The sequence below is a fragment of the Penicillium maclennaniae genome (genome assembly GCF_028827695.1).
Source record: "Penicillium maclennaniae strain IBT 15551 chromosome Unknown utg000003l:1.0-5670915.0:1.0-5674809.0, whole genome shotgun sequence".
Lineage (NCBI taxonomy): Eukaryota > Fungi > Ascomycota > Eurotiomycetes > Eurotiales > Aspergillaceae > Penicillium > Penicillium maclennaniae.
Genome location: NW_026623215.1, coordinates 2,356,457 through 2,371,408, shown reverse-complemented (window position 1 = coordinate 2,371,408; position 14,952 = coordinate 2,356,457). Strand labels below are relative to the sequence as shown.

The 14,952-nt window shown below is 49.2% G+C and overlaps 6 protein-coding genes across 6 annotated transcripts; 3 read left to right on the top strand and 3 right to left on the bottom strand.

The window, feature by feature from the left end:
* Positions 1 to 98: 98 nt before the first annotated feature.
* N7477_002999 (SRPBCC family protein) lies at positions 99 to 1,044 on the bottom strand (the record flags this gene model as incomplete). The annotated part of the gene is made up of 2 exons (XM_056964662.1): positions 99 to 529; positions 582 to 1,044. 2 exons carry the CDS (start codon positions 1,042 to 1,044, stop codon positions 99 to 101), a joined length of 894 nt encoding a protein of 297 aa, XP_056824615.1.
* Positions 1,045 to 1,718: 674 nt separating this feature from the next.
* Positions 1,719 to 2,363, bottom strand: N7477_002998 (flavin-dependent quinone reductase; the record flags this gene model as incomplete). Its single annotated transcript, XM_056964661.1, has 1 exon — positions 1,719 to 2,363. The coding sequence occupies one exon, from the start codon at positions 2,361 to 2,363 to the stop codon at positions 1,719 to 1,721; it is 645 nt and encodes a 214-aa protein (XP_056824614.1).
* A 439-nt stretch (positions 2,364 to 2,802) lies between these two features.
* Positions 2,803 to 3,988, bottom strand: N7477_002997 (Stk19 family serine/threonine-protein kinase; the record flags this gene model as incomplete). Its single annotated transcript, XM_056964660.1, has 2 exons — positions 2,803 to 3,383; positions 3,439 to 3,988. 2 exons carry the CDS (start codon positions 3,986 to 3,988, stop codon positions 2,803 to 2,805), a joined length of 1,131 nt encoding a protein of 376 aa, XP_056824613.1.
* Positions 3,989 to 4,635: 647 nt separating this feature from the next.
* On the top strand, positions 4,636 to 7,556 carry N7477_002996 (putative alpha,alpha-trehalose phosphate synthase subunit TPS3; the record flags this gene model as incomplete). Its single annotated transcript, XM_056964659.1, has 3 exons — positions 4,636 to 4,658; positions 4,710 to 7,423; positions 7,492 to 7,556. The coding sequence occupies 3 exons, from the start codon at positions 4,636 to 4,638 to the stop codon at positions 7,554 to 7,556; spliced, it is 2,802 nt and encodes a 933-aa protein (XP_056824612.1).
* Positions 7,557 to 7,952: 396 nt separating this feature from the next.
* N7477_002995 (metallophosphoesterase family protein) lies at positions 7,953 to 8,951 on the top strand (the record flags this gene model as incomplete). Its single annotated transcript, XM_056964658.1, has 1 exon — positions 7,953 to 8,951. One exon carries the CDS (start codon positions 7,953 to 7,955, stop codon positions 8,949 to 8,951), a length of 999 nt encoding a protein of 332 aa, XP_056824611.1.
* Positions 8,952 to 13,033: 4,082 nt separating this feature from the next.
* Positions 13,034 to 13,876, top strand: N7477_002994 (uncharacterized protein; the record flags this gene model as incomplete). The annotated part of the gene is made up of 1 exon (XM_056964657.1): positions 13,034 to 13,876. The coding sequence occupies one exon, from the start codon at positions 13,034 to 13,036 to the stop codon at positions 13,874 to 13,876; it is 843 nt and encodes a 280-aa protein (XP_056824610.1).
* Positions 13,877 to 14,952: the final 1,076 nt, after the last annotated feature.

The following is a 14,952-nucleotide window of genomic DNA, read 5'->3' as shown; positions in this document are numbered from 1 at the left end:
TAGACTACGTGTACCTGATACAACTATAGCAAATGTGCGTGTGTATAGTGTATGCATCCCAGTAGAGATGAGCTCGACCTTGACTGCGTGGCCACGCACTAGGAAGATCTTCGTCGATGCATGGTCCACCCTATGAATAATCCGACATCAGCTACGACCGCACGTGGAACCCCGCCTAATGTCCAATTGCGTTGAACCCATTGGGGTATCGAGCCGCCTGCGTCGGAAGTCGTTGCCATTGTCCATTCGATGGAGTTGGGTTCAGTGGGTAGAAGCGAAACCCGCTCTACGCTTGCATAGCTGGCGAAGACAGCTCGTCTCGGCGCCGACGAAGTGATCTTTCGATGAATTTCCGAGGGTGTGGTAGATGGGTCTGAGCTCAGAGGTACTTGGACGGTGATGAAGCCCTTCAATGGGGTCTGCTGCTCTGTTTGGGTGGGAGCATTGTATGCGGCGGAAATAGTGAGGGAGATGAAGCTGCGTGGGGAGATTAGGGCCGATGGGTGGAAAGAATGCGTTATGAGATTGACTAGTCATGGATGTCAGGGAAAGCTCTTGGAGCAGGAAAGAATAGAGCTTACTCTCAAACACCACATCTTTGTAGGTGATGTCGTCCACTACCACCTCTCCTATGTCCTCTCCTGACCATGCCAGTAGTTGCTCCACACCACTGACACTAGGAGTATACTCCATCTCATGCTCGGCATGATTGGTCCTCAAGCCAGCTTCAAATTCACTCCATGACGCAGTCCCCTTTTCGCTGGCGTCCACATGTTCGCTCTGCCGAGCAACCCAGTACTCGGGCTTCTCTTCTCCTGAATTGCGCCATCCGCGCAAGAGTTTGACCTTAGCTTGCGATGGCGGTGAAGCGCGACGTTTGGGGTCTGTTTGGAAGGTAGAGGGAATGGAGTGGAGAAGATCGACAGCTTCGCGGAGAGCGGTGGCCACAAATTGTTTTGGGTCTGGACGCGAACCTTCTGCGGATAGAGAGGGGTGCAATGGTATGACAGTAAACGGATGAGGCTGCAACTGGACGAGCGGCATTTCGGGAGGTGTTGAAGCGCAGATGTGCTGGTGGAGAAGCTTTAGAGAAGCTAGGGACCGAGGGATCGACAGAGCTTAGTCCCCCATCAGTCCTCGGTAATCCACTACCTTAGACCACAGACAGTATCGAAAGCTAGGATATACCACTCATTGAATTGAGCATTGAATATCCTATAGCCGATGGCTCATTCCTACGAATACCATTACCGATCGCATTGAAAGGCGTCTGTCCGGCCAACTGGCAAGCCACGGATGCTCGACCGCGCTGTGATCGCGGGCCCTTGCCCGCGTATCCGCGAATCCACTAAACCCCACTGATTAACACGGTCTAGAGTCCGCGACCTTGACGCTGTACCAGCGCGTACGATAATTCGCTTATTCGCTCAAGTAAATGGTAGCGCGGTTACATCCAGTCCTCTTTCTCTTTCGATTCCTTCGTTCTCAAATGCAACATTGTCTACACTCATGCCTATCAGACTACAAAAGAATGTGCTACTTTTTCAACAAGCTAGTACCATTAACAATGCTCCTGGTCATTCGCTACGTCTACGTATTAATACTTCTAGTCACTTGCGTGAACAGCCGGTCCCCCAAGATCTATCTGAATCGCCATCTTCTAAACTTTGCAATGCTAAACATCCAGCAATCCCAATTGATATTCTCGAATACATCCTTCAAAGAAGCATCCCAACCATCTGATTCCAAGCACCCGTAATATACTGCCTCTCCTTACTCCAAACCCCACCCTTCTGCCTCGCATCCAACCCCAAATCCTTCCCCTGCGCTGCAGCATACAGCGCATCCCGATTCGGGAAACTAAGATTGACAACCATCTTATCACCGACCTGCATATCAAGACCACCAGCCAAACAGACGCTCAGGGCCGCAGCAGCTTTGTCGCCTCCATGGCCACCGTAACTGACGATAACGGCTGGCTTACCGTTCCATTCGTGGAAGAGGTAGTCAATTGCATTCTTGAGACCCGCTGGATATCCCCAGTTGTATTGAGGGGTGACAAAGATAAAGGCGTCTAGTGGAGATATTCTTTGTGACCACTTGCGAGTGTGTTCGTGAGTGTAGCCCTCCGGTGGTGTGATTTTGGAGGGGATCCCTGGTTCATCGTAGAAGGGGAGGTCTAGCTCATGGATGTCGATGAAGTCAAAATCGAACAAGTCATTTTGTAGGTCGGGATTTGTAGATTTTGAATGGTTTCGGACGGTTTCAAGGACGAAGTGTGAAATTTGGTCTCCGCATCGGGGTTTGCGTTGACTACCGCAGATGATGCCGACACGAAAGGCCTTTGTGGTTGGAGTAGGCATTTCGAAATGTATTAGAGGATGCTAGAGTTGTTGCAGGCTCTGATTGTAGTTATAATTGAAAAAATATTTGACTTTATATACGTACTTGGGGAAACTATGTCAAGGAAGAAGGGCCGCGGAGGCTCCGCGGGGTGCTTACCGTATGAGGCAAGTCTCTCCGCTCCTTTTGCTCTCACGCTTAGCTTCGTGGAAATCACAGCGCTAGTGAACTTTGGAAGTGGATTGATGACCAGCTCAACTACCCTTGAACAAACCAACCTCGATTGACCAAGTAGAGTTTAGATGTGCATCGTACGTTCTATCTATTCTCTCGAGCAAGCCACAATGTGGTGTCTCCCTATCTCCCTATTGTCAGCGGGGAACTCCATGCACTAATGGCGGGGCTGATTCAGGATCAAAATATATATTGAGGCTATGGTAAGATCGATCTCTAAATATACTAAAGGCACCGAACCCCCGGCCCCACACTACCAGTTTCGAATATTTCTACTAGGCCAGCACCCAGTGCTTCCTCGAGAACCCAGCGAAACTGCATGCCATATAATTCCTTCCACTTCTTGGTTTTGCCAGGCAGGATGCCCGCAAATTCACCGCGGGCCCTTTTCGCCAAGTGGAAGCTTTTCTCGGTCTCTATTGCTCCTTCCCAACGATCCTTCAGCAGATTGAGCGGAGCTTCGCCGCTATGAGATCGTCGGAGAAGGGCGAGTAAGTGGGCGCGACCGGACCCGAGGAGCCGTAGATATGTGCCTGTATTTGGAAGGGACAGGAACAGAGTCGCGGCCCGAGCCTGTGCATCCGTCTGTACGGTGTCAGAAGAGACAGGTCCGCTCCGACTGGCTGACGTGGATGTCGCATTGGGCAGTTTGGGAAGTGATGCAATGCTCAGCGAGCCCTGTGTGAAAGTCGAAGAGGAGACGAGGAAACCGGCGCGAATCAGGGCTCTATACTCATCAGGTGCAAAGACACTCTGTGAGATGGCCGAGTGAGTTCCAATGCGATTGAGAATATCTAAGAATTTCTCTGCGCCGGGTCAGTTTTCAGGCCTCAAGGGTTGGCCAGACTTGGGAAGACCCACCTTTGATCGCAGAATCTAGAGAGGAGCTCCCTCGCACAAGCTCCTCCCACTCTTCAGCCAAGACGAGACAGTCACCCAGTCCGGCTGCATCATTGCCACGCCCGGGTATAATCAGGCGCCGGACCCGACCCGTCTGAACTAGCTCCACAATCTCTCGTTCCACCTGGGTTGGCGCATCCAAGAGCATATGAATATGTGCGACGGAAGCGAGTGGGGGTAGCGATCGGCGCAGGTTCAAGACCTCTGCGATGCGAGTGCTATTCATGCCCGCTCGCGCCGGGAGCTCGTCAAACATATTGGCTCGAATATACTGGATCGCTTGGACCACATTTTGGACAGGCGCAGTCTCGGAGATATAACGTGAACTGCCTAGATCAGGAAGAGGATCATCGTCCAGCTCCACTTCAGCAGCCGCCTTTACGGCGCTGGATGAGGTGGAGTCCACTTTGCGACGGGCATTGCCCGCAAAGGGCGATGCATGAGATCGGGGGGCAGCAGGTTTTCGTTTTTTGACCCCGGCAAATGGAGCCGAAGTCAGACGCAATGGCATACCTGGATCATCACTCACGTTTGGGTTAGAAGAAAACGGAAGGGTGCTGATAAGGGAATCCGCGTAGGGACTTACTGCGATTACCTCATCACCGATCAGGTGACCCGGACATATCAGATAAATTAAACATCAGATTCCGCCAATCGAAGAGTCATCAGCATAGATGGGTACTGGTATTACCGTATGAAAACATCTCCACTCGCGCCGAGCCCTCGGATACTCGTACAAGTCTAGAAACATCTATACCGTCAGATCCTCCACGCCAACAAAAAGCTTTGGTTCTGGCCCGTTCTCTGACAAGTGTTTTGTGCAGAAAGCAGGCACTGTCAACTCACAAGCAGGGAACTTGCCGAGCCATTATGCCCGTGGCCCTTTTGAGACCATTATGATCCCTTTAAGAGACTCAAATCAAATCCCGCGCTGCCCACCTATTTGGGCACAATTCATCCCACCTTGCACATGACGTAGCCATGAGAAAAAGACCTTCGACGATCATCTTTTTCTTCCGCAACTAGCTTTATTTTTACCCTCGTCCTGCCAGCCTTTAGCCATTTGCTCTTTTGCCGCTCGAATCTCGAGGTTTTCCCTCGCTACTTTGTCACCCCTCCATTTTTTAGCTTGCCCCTCACTTTTGGCGGCCTTGCATCATGACTGTCTTCATCGCCTCTCTGTGAGTACTGTAAAGGCTCTCAGCTGCCGACTAGCTAATCACGTTCAAAAGGTTTCTCCCCCATACGGTCAATTTCCACGTCGAAAAAGCTCGCGCTGGAGGGACCCAAGAACCTCCTCAACAAGTTGCTGTGGTGCCCGAGACTCCCCCTCCAGCAACTCCAAATGTCGGCGCCAGTCTATTCGAGAAGAATAACCCCCAACTCAAACCAGGTCTCACCCCGGGCGCAACTACAGACCATGAGCGGATTTTCACCGAAGGAGTAACCCAGAATGGCTCGGAAACAGCAGGATATCCGTTTCCACGTACCGCAAATGAGGAGATCCAGCTTCTCACGGAGAGCGAAGGCCACTCGCCCGCATGGGGTGCGACCACCCTGCTCAACCAGCCCAGACCACAAACAACCGTGTCGATGTCGCCCTCCATCCTCAAGCACGAAGACCCTGTGGTCCCATCCCCGATTATCACGCCAGCCAAAACACCCGAGAAGGAAACCATCGCGCCGTACCTTGGAATCAAGAAAGCCGATGCTCTCACCCGGAAAGTGTCATTTTCCCGAGCGGAATGGACGATCGAGACTGCAGAGCAAGGTAATGGCGGCTTGCGCAATGCTGTCCGCTCGGCCAAGGATGCTGGATACCTTGGTGATATGATGTGGGTGGGCACGATGGGTATGCCTACTGATGCATTGGCCCAACACACGCGCTCAGAAATCGCGGAGCGATTGGAAGACGAGCATGACTCGTTGACGGTGTTTGTGAATGATGGCGACTTTGATGGTCATTACACTCACTTCTGCAAGACCATTCTGTGGCCCGTCTTTCACTACCAGATTCCCGATAATCCCAAAAGCAAGGCTTATGAAGACCATTCATGGATCTACTATGTGAAGCTCAACCAAGCCTTCGCAGATCGCATCGCGAAGCACTGGAAGCGAGGCGATTCGATCTGGGTTCAAGATTATCATCTGCTGCTAGTCCCAGCTATGCTCCGCAAGATGCTGCCAGATGCACAGATTGGCTTCTTCTTGCATATTGCGTTCCCATCCTCTGAGGTTTTCAAGTGCCTCGCCCCGCGCAAAGAGCTTCTGGAAGGCATGCTTGGGGCCAATTTAATTGGTTTCCAGACCACTGAGTACTGCCGACACTTCCTGCAAACCTGCAGTCGTATCCTTTGCGTGGAGGCTACTCCTGAAGGAATCCAGATGGAGGACCGTTTTGTCAACGTGGGAACATTCCCAATTGGCATTGATCCGACTTCCTGGGATAAGCGCCGAAAGGCCGCAGATGTGGAAAGATGGATCGATACTATCTCTGAGCGCTATCAGGGCAAACGGCTGATTGTCGCGCGTGACAAGATTGACTCTGTGCGAGGTATCCGCCAGAAACTTTTGAGTTATGAACTGTTCCTCAACACCTACCCTGAATGGGCAGACAAGGTGGTATTGATCCAAGTCGCGACTAGCACGACGGAACAGCCCGAGCTAGAGGCAACGATCTCTGACATAGCCATGCGTATCAACTCGACCCATTCAACGCTTGCTCACCAGCCTCTGGTCTTCCTCAAGCAGGATCTGGCATTCCCACAATATCTTGCCCTGATCACGGTGGCCGATGCTTTGATGATTACTAGTCTTCGTGAAGGCATGAACCTGACCAGCCATGAGTTTGTGTACTGCCAGGACGGTAGCTACGGAGACAAGAAGTACGGATCACTCATTCTCAGTGAATTCACTGGTAGTGCGTCCGTCTTTGGGAACCACGCGCTTCTCGTGAATCCCTGGGACTATCGCCAGTGTGCCAGAGCGATTCTCACGGCTCTGACACGAGATGAGAAGAAACGAAAGGAGGTCTGGGAGGCCCTGCACAGCGCTGTTTTACAAAACTCCACTGGCTACTGGGTCAAGTCGTTCAATGAGACCCTGAAACGAGTGTGGGACGAGCAGTCGTCGCGCGAGATCATGGCCGTACCACGCCTCTCTGTGCCTCGACTTGCCGAGCAATACCAAAAATCAAGTCGTCGACTTATGATCATCGACTATGAAGGAACCCTTGCCTCGTGGGGATCCCCACGCAGCATCATCCTCACCACCCCGCAACGTGCGATCACCACGTTGACCGACCTGACCGAAGACCCTAAAAATGTTGTCTACGTGATGAGTTCGCGCATGCCAGAGGAGATGGAACGGTTATTCCGCCGAGTCAACAACCTAGGTCTTATTGCCGAAAATGGTTGCTTTGTCCGTGAGCCGCACTCGGACGACTGGACTCACCTCGCAGACAAAGCCCATATTGAGAACTGGAAGGTGTCCGTCTCTCACATTCTAGCATATTTCAAGGACCGTTGTGATGGCAGTTGGATCGAAGAGCGTCATTGCTCGCTTGTTTTCCACTACGGATCCGCCGAAGACAAGGCTAGCGCCGCGCGCCTCGCAGCCGAATGTGCTGATCACATCAACGACTCTTGTGCTAGTCAGGGCATTCATGCCCTCCCCATTGAGGGCGCGCTAGTTGTTGAAACAAACAACACCAGCAAGGCATCGGCCGCAGAGCTGGCCTGGCGATGGTGCTTAGAAAAGCGAGACGATGAGAAGTCAGCCCCCAACCCGGACTTCTTGCTTGTCATTGGCGACAACCGCGAAGACGAACCCGTATTCCGATGGGCGAACAAGCTGCAGAAAGCTAAGGGAGTTGATTACGCCATGACTGTTACTCTGGGATCGCGTAGCACGGAGGCCAATGCTACCTTGACACAGGGAGTGACTGGTGAGTTTCCGATTTCTATTTACATATCCCTTCAATTCTATATAAGACCTTGCTCTAACTATTTTCAGGTGTTTTGTCTTGCTTGCATCAGCTAGTCAACCCGTCAGAGAAGACTCCTGTCCCAATGCGGTAATCTTGACTGACATGGGGCCTGTGGAAAGTGTTTTAGATCAGACATGCGATGAGCCACGAGCGATAACAAGAGGATTGGGGGGGGTTTTTTTTTAGGAGCAAATCATGTTTCGTTGATTGTAATTTCTTTTCCGTAGATGGTCATGAAAACATATGTTGAAAGGCATAGCTATTGATCTCCAGTTTACCACGTGAATGTATGGCGAGAGTCAATAGATTGTTTCCTTAATTTTCTACCCAAGTCTACGCTAGGCTGTATTGGGTTACTTCACGAACAACCTCTGCTTAGCCGTATCGCGTCTTTACTTTATCATTTCACACCCCCACGGCGTTGAACTTGTTGCTCGACCTACATTTTCCTCCAGGAAGAGAGATACTTTGAGTCTTCAAAAACAAAATGACTCCTACAAAAGCTCCCGGCAAAATATATCCAATCAAAACATTCATATCAGAATTACCGCGCAATCACCTCCCGCCGTCTCTCCAGAACTATTCCGAGAATAGCCCTCTTAATGGACGCCTGGTTGTTATAGGCGACGTACATGGGATGAGGAAATCCCTAGAGGCTCTCCTAGACAAGATAAACTTCGACAAAAGCAAAGGAGATCATCTCATCCTAACAGGCGACCTAGTCAACAAAGGGCCCGACAGCCCTGGTGTCGTTGACATTGCCATGAGACTAGGCGCCAGCGCAGTACGCGGCAACCATGAGAACGCAGTTCTCAATGCTGCCGCGGAAATCAACACCAGAAGAGCTAGTCTACATTCTGAAAACTTGACTGGCAGTCCGACCCTGCTTGATGACCCCGTAAACGATCAGCCCCGGGATTCCATCAAAGAACCCGAAGTAACTGCAAAGAGCCCACCTTCTAGCTCGCATACCACGGCATTGTCACTCTCGGAGAGTCAGCTTGACTGGCTTGCCGCTTTGCCTTTGATTTTGCGCGTCAAGTTATCTCATACCTTTACATCCTCCCTTGGCGACACTCTTCTCATCGTACATGCGGGCCTCGTCCCTGGTACCCCGCCTGAAGAGCAGGATGCACATGCTATCATGCATATGCGGAGCCTAGTTCGTACACCGGACGAGGATGCATTCATACCAGCTGAAATGGCTGGAGAAGAAAGCTGGATCACAGAATGGGACCGGTGGCAAGATAGGTTGAACTCCAAGACCACCGTGGTATTCGGGCACGATGCAAAGCGTCGGTTACAGCTGGGTCAGTATGCGATTGGATTGGATTCGGGGTGTTTGTACGGTCATCAGTTGAGCGCGGTTGTAATTGCCGCTTCTCATGGGGTAATTGAGTATCGTGTTGTTCAGGTTGAGTGCATTGATGAGCCTGTGGCTCCGACTGTCGCGGTGAAAGAAGACGATAAGATGGTTTTTGTATGAATGGTCTACTTGGATTTTATATTGGGAGCATTTTATGAGCGCATTTGGGAAAGTTGTTGGTTATAGTAGAAGGATTGGATGTTATTTGGGAATACCCCTGGTGTGCTCATTAGATTTGATCGAGCGCCACTATAAGAGGCGAGGCACAATGTAAGTTATGCTAAAGCAATCTATGTATTCCATCGTATCGAAAATGCAGGTTCATTGGCCCTTATTTTGTGGAGTCTAGAAAATAGGGTCGGCTAATGAGCTTCAATCCGATCCGCAGAGACAAGTAAGCTTAAGGGGCCTCGATGCTTGGTCTTTCATTGCTTTGGGATCTTTTTAGCGGCGTCTCTGAAGCTCTTTCAGACTTTTTTTTTGCTTCTTCGTTGTTACCTCCCTAGTGAATTTGGCTCCTTATTCTGCACCCCATCGCTTATCTACCATCAAGCAGTGTGACCGCATCTTTGTGCTATATCGCGGCGAAGTAGTGGAAGAAACACGATGATCTTATGGCACGTTGTAACCATTACTATGCAATGATTCTGGGGCAAACTCTCGATACCAAAACTTCCTGAGACGCACTCGTTGCATGTACGGTGAGTCATTTTAGAAGAAAGAAGAAGCTTGTATCAATAAGACCTTCGGTGTATATAAAATACTTTATGCAACCTGACTTAGGCCGTTATGTCAACATTTGACCTGTGTCGGATTGATTAACGTGGTCGGTAAACGAGTGACGCATGTAAGCGAGTGACGCACCCCAAAACACCATAGTAAATGGGATAACTCACAACCTTATATCTCAACAACCATAGCTTCTCGTAAGACTTCCTCATAAGCGTATATTATTTAAGTTAATTCTAATGTTTTTTGAAAGTCTCAAAGGGTTTTAGGAAGTAGTGGTCAGATAACATATCCTTAAAGCTCAACCACCAAAATTACAGTGTATTTTTGGTAAAAGCTGTCAAATTAGGATTAAACTAAACCAGGCTTTCTTTACCAGACTTTTAATGCACTAATTCAGTAGAATTATGTATATTGAGAAGAATGAGCTTATTGTTGTTGAGATACATTGTTGCATTTACTATAGTGTTTTGGGGTGCGTCACTCGCTTACATGCGTCACTCGTTTCCGACCACGTTAGAGTAACGTGGTCGGTAAGCGAGTGGCCAATGTAAACGAGTGGCCACCCAACCCGCTTTTTCGTCTCTTTTATGCATTTATATCAACCACAACGCCTTTATATTGATTAATCTCTAGCTTTACATACATTCCTTTTATGTCCGATCTGTCCGCAATTAGTGCATTGGGGTGGACGCCGCGTCTTCGGTGCTTGTGTGTCCCGCGGTGGTAGGCTTGGTGGAGCGAGTATTGCCTGCGAGGACTCCTCATGAGCTTCCTCGAGCTCTAATGCTTCTCGTACGGATAGACCGTCATCGTGGGCTATCCATTTGTTCTTGCGAGCTCGCTTTTGCTTTTGTGTAGCGTTTGCGGCACGTAGCTGCTTGTTTTCTTGCTCGAGAAGTATACCGTTTTGCATTGCGATCTGACAGCCTTTAATAAGCTGGTTTAGCGCGGTTTGCGAAGGCGATGGCGGACTTTTTGAGCGTCGCTTTAAGAAAGCTTTGATTGAGGATGCTTGCTTTAGAAGCTCATCGACATTCGCGGGCGTATGTGGGTAAAAAGCGCTTGATTGACTACCGCGGCTTGCGGGAGGTGTTGGCGTCCGAAGTTGAATATTAAGCTTCGATAGCACTTGTTGAGGATCAATCGGCACTAATCCTGCTGCTCGGAAGCTATTTTGTATTGTAGTTGGTTTATAGGCGTCGACGCGAGCTTGTGGGTATATAAAAAGGAAGTCAAGTTTGTCGATATGGTTAATCCCGAGCCGCATCTTTTAGTCGATTAAACTGCCGTACGAACGCTTTAATATAGCGAAATATCCGATATCAAGAGGCTGAAGTAGATGCGAGGAATGCGGCGGCATACAGATTGGAATAATATTATGATCTGCGCAGATTTGATCGAACTCTGGCGTTAGATGACTTCCGTGTCCGTCAAGGACTAGAAGGCGATATCGTCCACGCGTACGGTGATTTGTTGACGGAATAAACTGTTTTTGAAGCCAGCGAAGGCCTATCTCGTCGGTTGTCCATCCATTTGCACTAACTTCGAAGCGCCAGTCGGGTGGAAGGTCTTTAAACTATGCTTGATTGTATAGCTTGCCTTTAAAGATAAGCGTTAGTGGAAGCGCCCACCCCGAAGCGTTAATTGACTCAATCGCAGTCACCCACTCGCGGTTTCCTGGCTGTAAAACTGATCTCCGACCGTAGTATTCTGCTCGGGTAATCACTTTTTGTGCCGTACATAGGCCTATCGCGAAGCCAGTCTCATCAAAGTTATAGATATCGTCCGCTAGGATACCGTATTCCTGAATTATGACTTGTACGAGGTTAAACCACGCCCGAATAATCTTTGGATCCTCTTGTTCTGCCCGCTGGTAATTATATCGTCTAGAAAAGCGAGCTTTAAGCTCTGGATAGCGTTGGGTGAAGTTATATACCCATTTTTCGCCGACAGTCTGGATGGAGGTTGAACCGCGCTTCGCAAGCAGAACATTCGCCATTTCTCGTACGTGAGCTTGCGTAGGGGCAGCTCCACGCGTATCTAGCGATAATATGCGTTCCTTTAGCACTTCCTCTTCAATTTGGGTCATTTTATGGTTGTTTGCGCGAGTATTCACGCGATTTGTAGTGCCAGCGATGCGGCGACGAAGGGTTGTCCGAGGAATATTAAAGCGACGTGCAGCTTCGATAACTGAGCGAATTTCTTTCTTTTGAATCGCTTGTATAGCAAGTAAGAGGCGACCTTCTTGCTGGATAGAATCCTGGCTTGATCCGACGCGAATTGGAGGCATAGTGCTTGATAGAATATAGGTAGGTGCATGGAAAGACGAAAATGTGGGTTGGGTGGCCACTCGTTTACATTGGCCACTCGCTTACCGACCACGTTAGAGTGCGCAATTACGTAATCCCCAGGGCTTGCCCTTCCCATATTTGCCGAAGCCTGCCATCCAAAAGTCGAAGACGTGACTATTGCGTGAAAGTGAAGATGCAGACCGACCAGATCGTACGCGAGCAAGAAAGTCAATGCGCAGCCACCGCTACACGTATGTTGGTGGCATAACCAAAGTATTGTTCACCCAACAGGGTAAGGTACCATGCTGAAAACGGGACGAGCAAGCTTTACTTCAGGAGCTGAGACGGTTCTTCTCTTTTCAGCGCTAAAACATGGTTCGGCATCCGCCCCGTTCGTACGAAAAAAATCGGTTCGCGCCTTTGCCCCTCGATAGGACCAATCTCAATGTATCGGCCATGTCAAGGTCTGCCTCGGAGCCATGGGCTACTCCTCCGCTCTCATCCTCTGCGGCAGCGTGGAACATGGCGGCAATGCTCGGGTCGTCGTGCGCGATGGCCACCTCGGCGTCCATCCCAAATCAAGTACTACATAACCTGCAGTACTGGACCTACCCCAATATATCTAGCCGGAACGGTGTGGATAATGTAGCATAGTCGATCGACAATTTTACGTTTAATATAAATTTCGAGCCAATTCCTAACCGGGGGTGTGGGATATGGAATAATGACAAGACAGTTCAAGCAAATGCTTTTGATCGACCATGACGTCAATCGAACCACCGGTTCATCGTTGAATCCGAAGTTTGGTGTTGATTGAAGGGATACCAATCCCATGACTGAGTCTACACCGGGTTGAGCGAATGAAGACTATTAGCAGCGATTCTTGGGAATGAGCTTAATGGTTCCGAGAACGCGGCCTAGACTCATATCCGAACTATGGACTGTCACTCGTATCTGAATACCAAGGTTCACTAGCGAATCGTACGCTGGTGATTTGGAGTCACGGATTCACCACAGTAGCATGCAGAAAATGCACTTGTCAAGATGACAAGCTCGACTGAACGATGGTTCTTATGGAGCCGATTTGATAGCGTGAATATATAAAAGAGGTTAAAATACCAGGAATCTCAAAGACCCTCTTCGTAAACAATAGGTGGTTTTCAGACCAAAATCTCAGTCATGAATTTGATTAAAGGGTTTCACATCATACTCTATCTCTACCTTGAGCAGCTGTTCACAGGCCTCTGCTTTGCGCAGAATAACGCTACCGGTACCGCGGGCCTCGGCGGTGCTTGCAAGGGTAACGAAATCACCACCCGACAAGTCAGCCACTGCCAGTGTCAGTTGACAGTAGGCACACAATGCAAGAACTGCGATCTGAGCCAAGATTGCCCGAATTCAGGCTCCATCTACAGCCACAGTCAACTCGAGAAATGTGGCGTGGGCTGTACGGACGACAACAACGCGTGTAATTCTTGTTACATCTGGTTCGAACAACTGTGCAAGTGTCTCCAAGATGGAGCAGCAGTTTGTCCACAAAGCCCATCGACGTCCGCGGGCGCTTACTGGGTCTTGATGAGCTCAGGGAGCCTGATGACAACTACGCAGCTGATACCGGGAATTCGAGAACTCAGTATTGAGGACCCTTGGGAATGGGGACAACAGCTGTACACCCGGGGCTCTCAGGCACTAGCCATCAATTCGGCCCGCACGCGCAGCCAGGAGCAGATTCACATGCATATATGTTCGATCAATCAGGCCGCACAAACCTACCTGGACAACTTGGATCATACCAATTATCAGTCCCTGACAAAGATACCAGGGAAGCCTTGGTATTGTCGAGCTAATCAAAATAAGGGCCAGCCGATCTCGGGCGTGACAGCGGACACTCAGAATAGGCTAGCAAGCGGTCAGGTGTGTGTGGATTATGTTGGAGCTGCCGTGATTGTGGACAGCAGAGATCGAACTTGGGCGTGCGTGACTTACGATGATAGCACGACTGAATACGTCTTCTGCCATTAACTAGTCAGGATTGGAGGCTATGATTTTCCTCTTTTGATGACGGCTCTTTTGTATAAGGCCATCTCCAGAAAAATCTGTTCCCTATTGCGTTTGTAATAGGGTTGAAGTTTATTGATCTCTGTTAGCAACTACTCAGGCAAAAAGCTTTTGTGCATCATGGCCTATTTCTCCACTTGGGATATAGACATCGCGATGGTATGAATTGACTAGTGTATTAAGTTGATGATATTTCGCTTGAGGTTCAGATATGTTGAGTTTTGCTCGAAACGCAAAAAGTGGTCACCCAATTAGTGTCACCAAGAACTCCGCTGGTTAATAATCTCGGGATCGACTATTCATACAAGAAATACATATAACCCAAATAATTCATACAATCAGACTGTCATTTGAGTATCATACGTCTTCTTCTACTTGTCTGATAGGTAGAAGGGCGTATAGGCTAGTAATGAGTCAGAAATTCAGGGTATCAAAATGATTAGCTTGAGGGGTCGTTCTTACTATGCCAAGTAGGTAGAGCGGCGGACATCTGGTGAAGTCTGAGGCTCTTGATGGTAAAGCCCTACATTGCATTTCGAATTGATAATTAAAAGGCATTCTTATATCACTCATCTTAGCACGCGGGGCCAGGAGTTTGTTTTGATCATGGTGTGGCTTGGCATGAGCTGGGTTTATAAGCGTGCTGCCAATGGTGGCCTCATTCCTCTTCTCCGAGAACAACTTACTCAAGAATTCAATATTCTGGCTAGCCGCCTGATCATAGAAACGCCTTAAGTAGCCATAGTCACTGGCGCCGTACAAACGCGCTCGAAATCAGTTTCACCTTTTTGTTCTCTCCGATTCTTTCTCGAAATCTATCTTGAAACACGCTGGTCTATCTATGACTTAGACTAATCTAGAGCAATGAAACGCATAGTGAAAGAAAGTCACATGGCTGGTGCTCCGTAATTTTCTGGAAATAATACTACGATTGATACGCAACATCTTAACGGGTCACCTAGAAGCGGGCAACTTTAACGACCCAACTACTGCAAATAGATAATCGGAGAGAAGTAGCGAGTGGAACCCTCGAAAGGCGG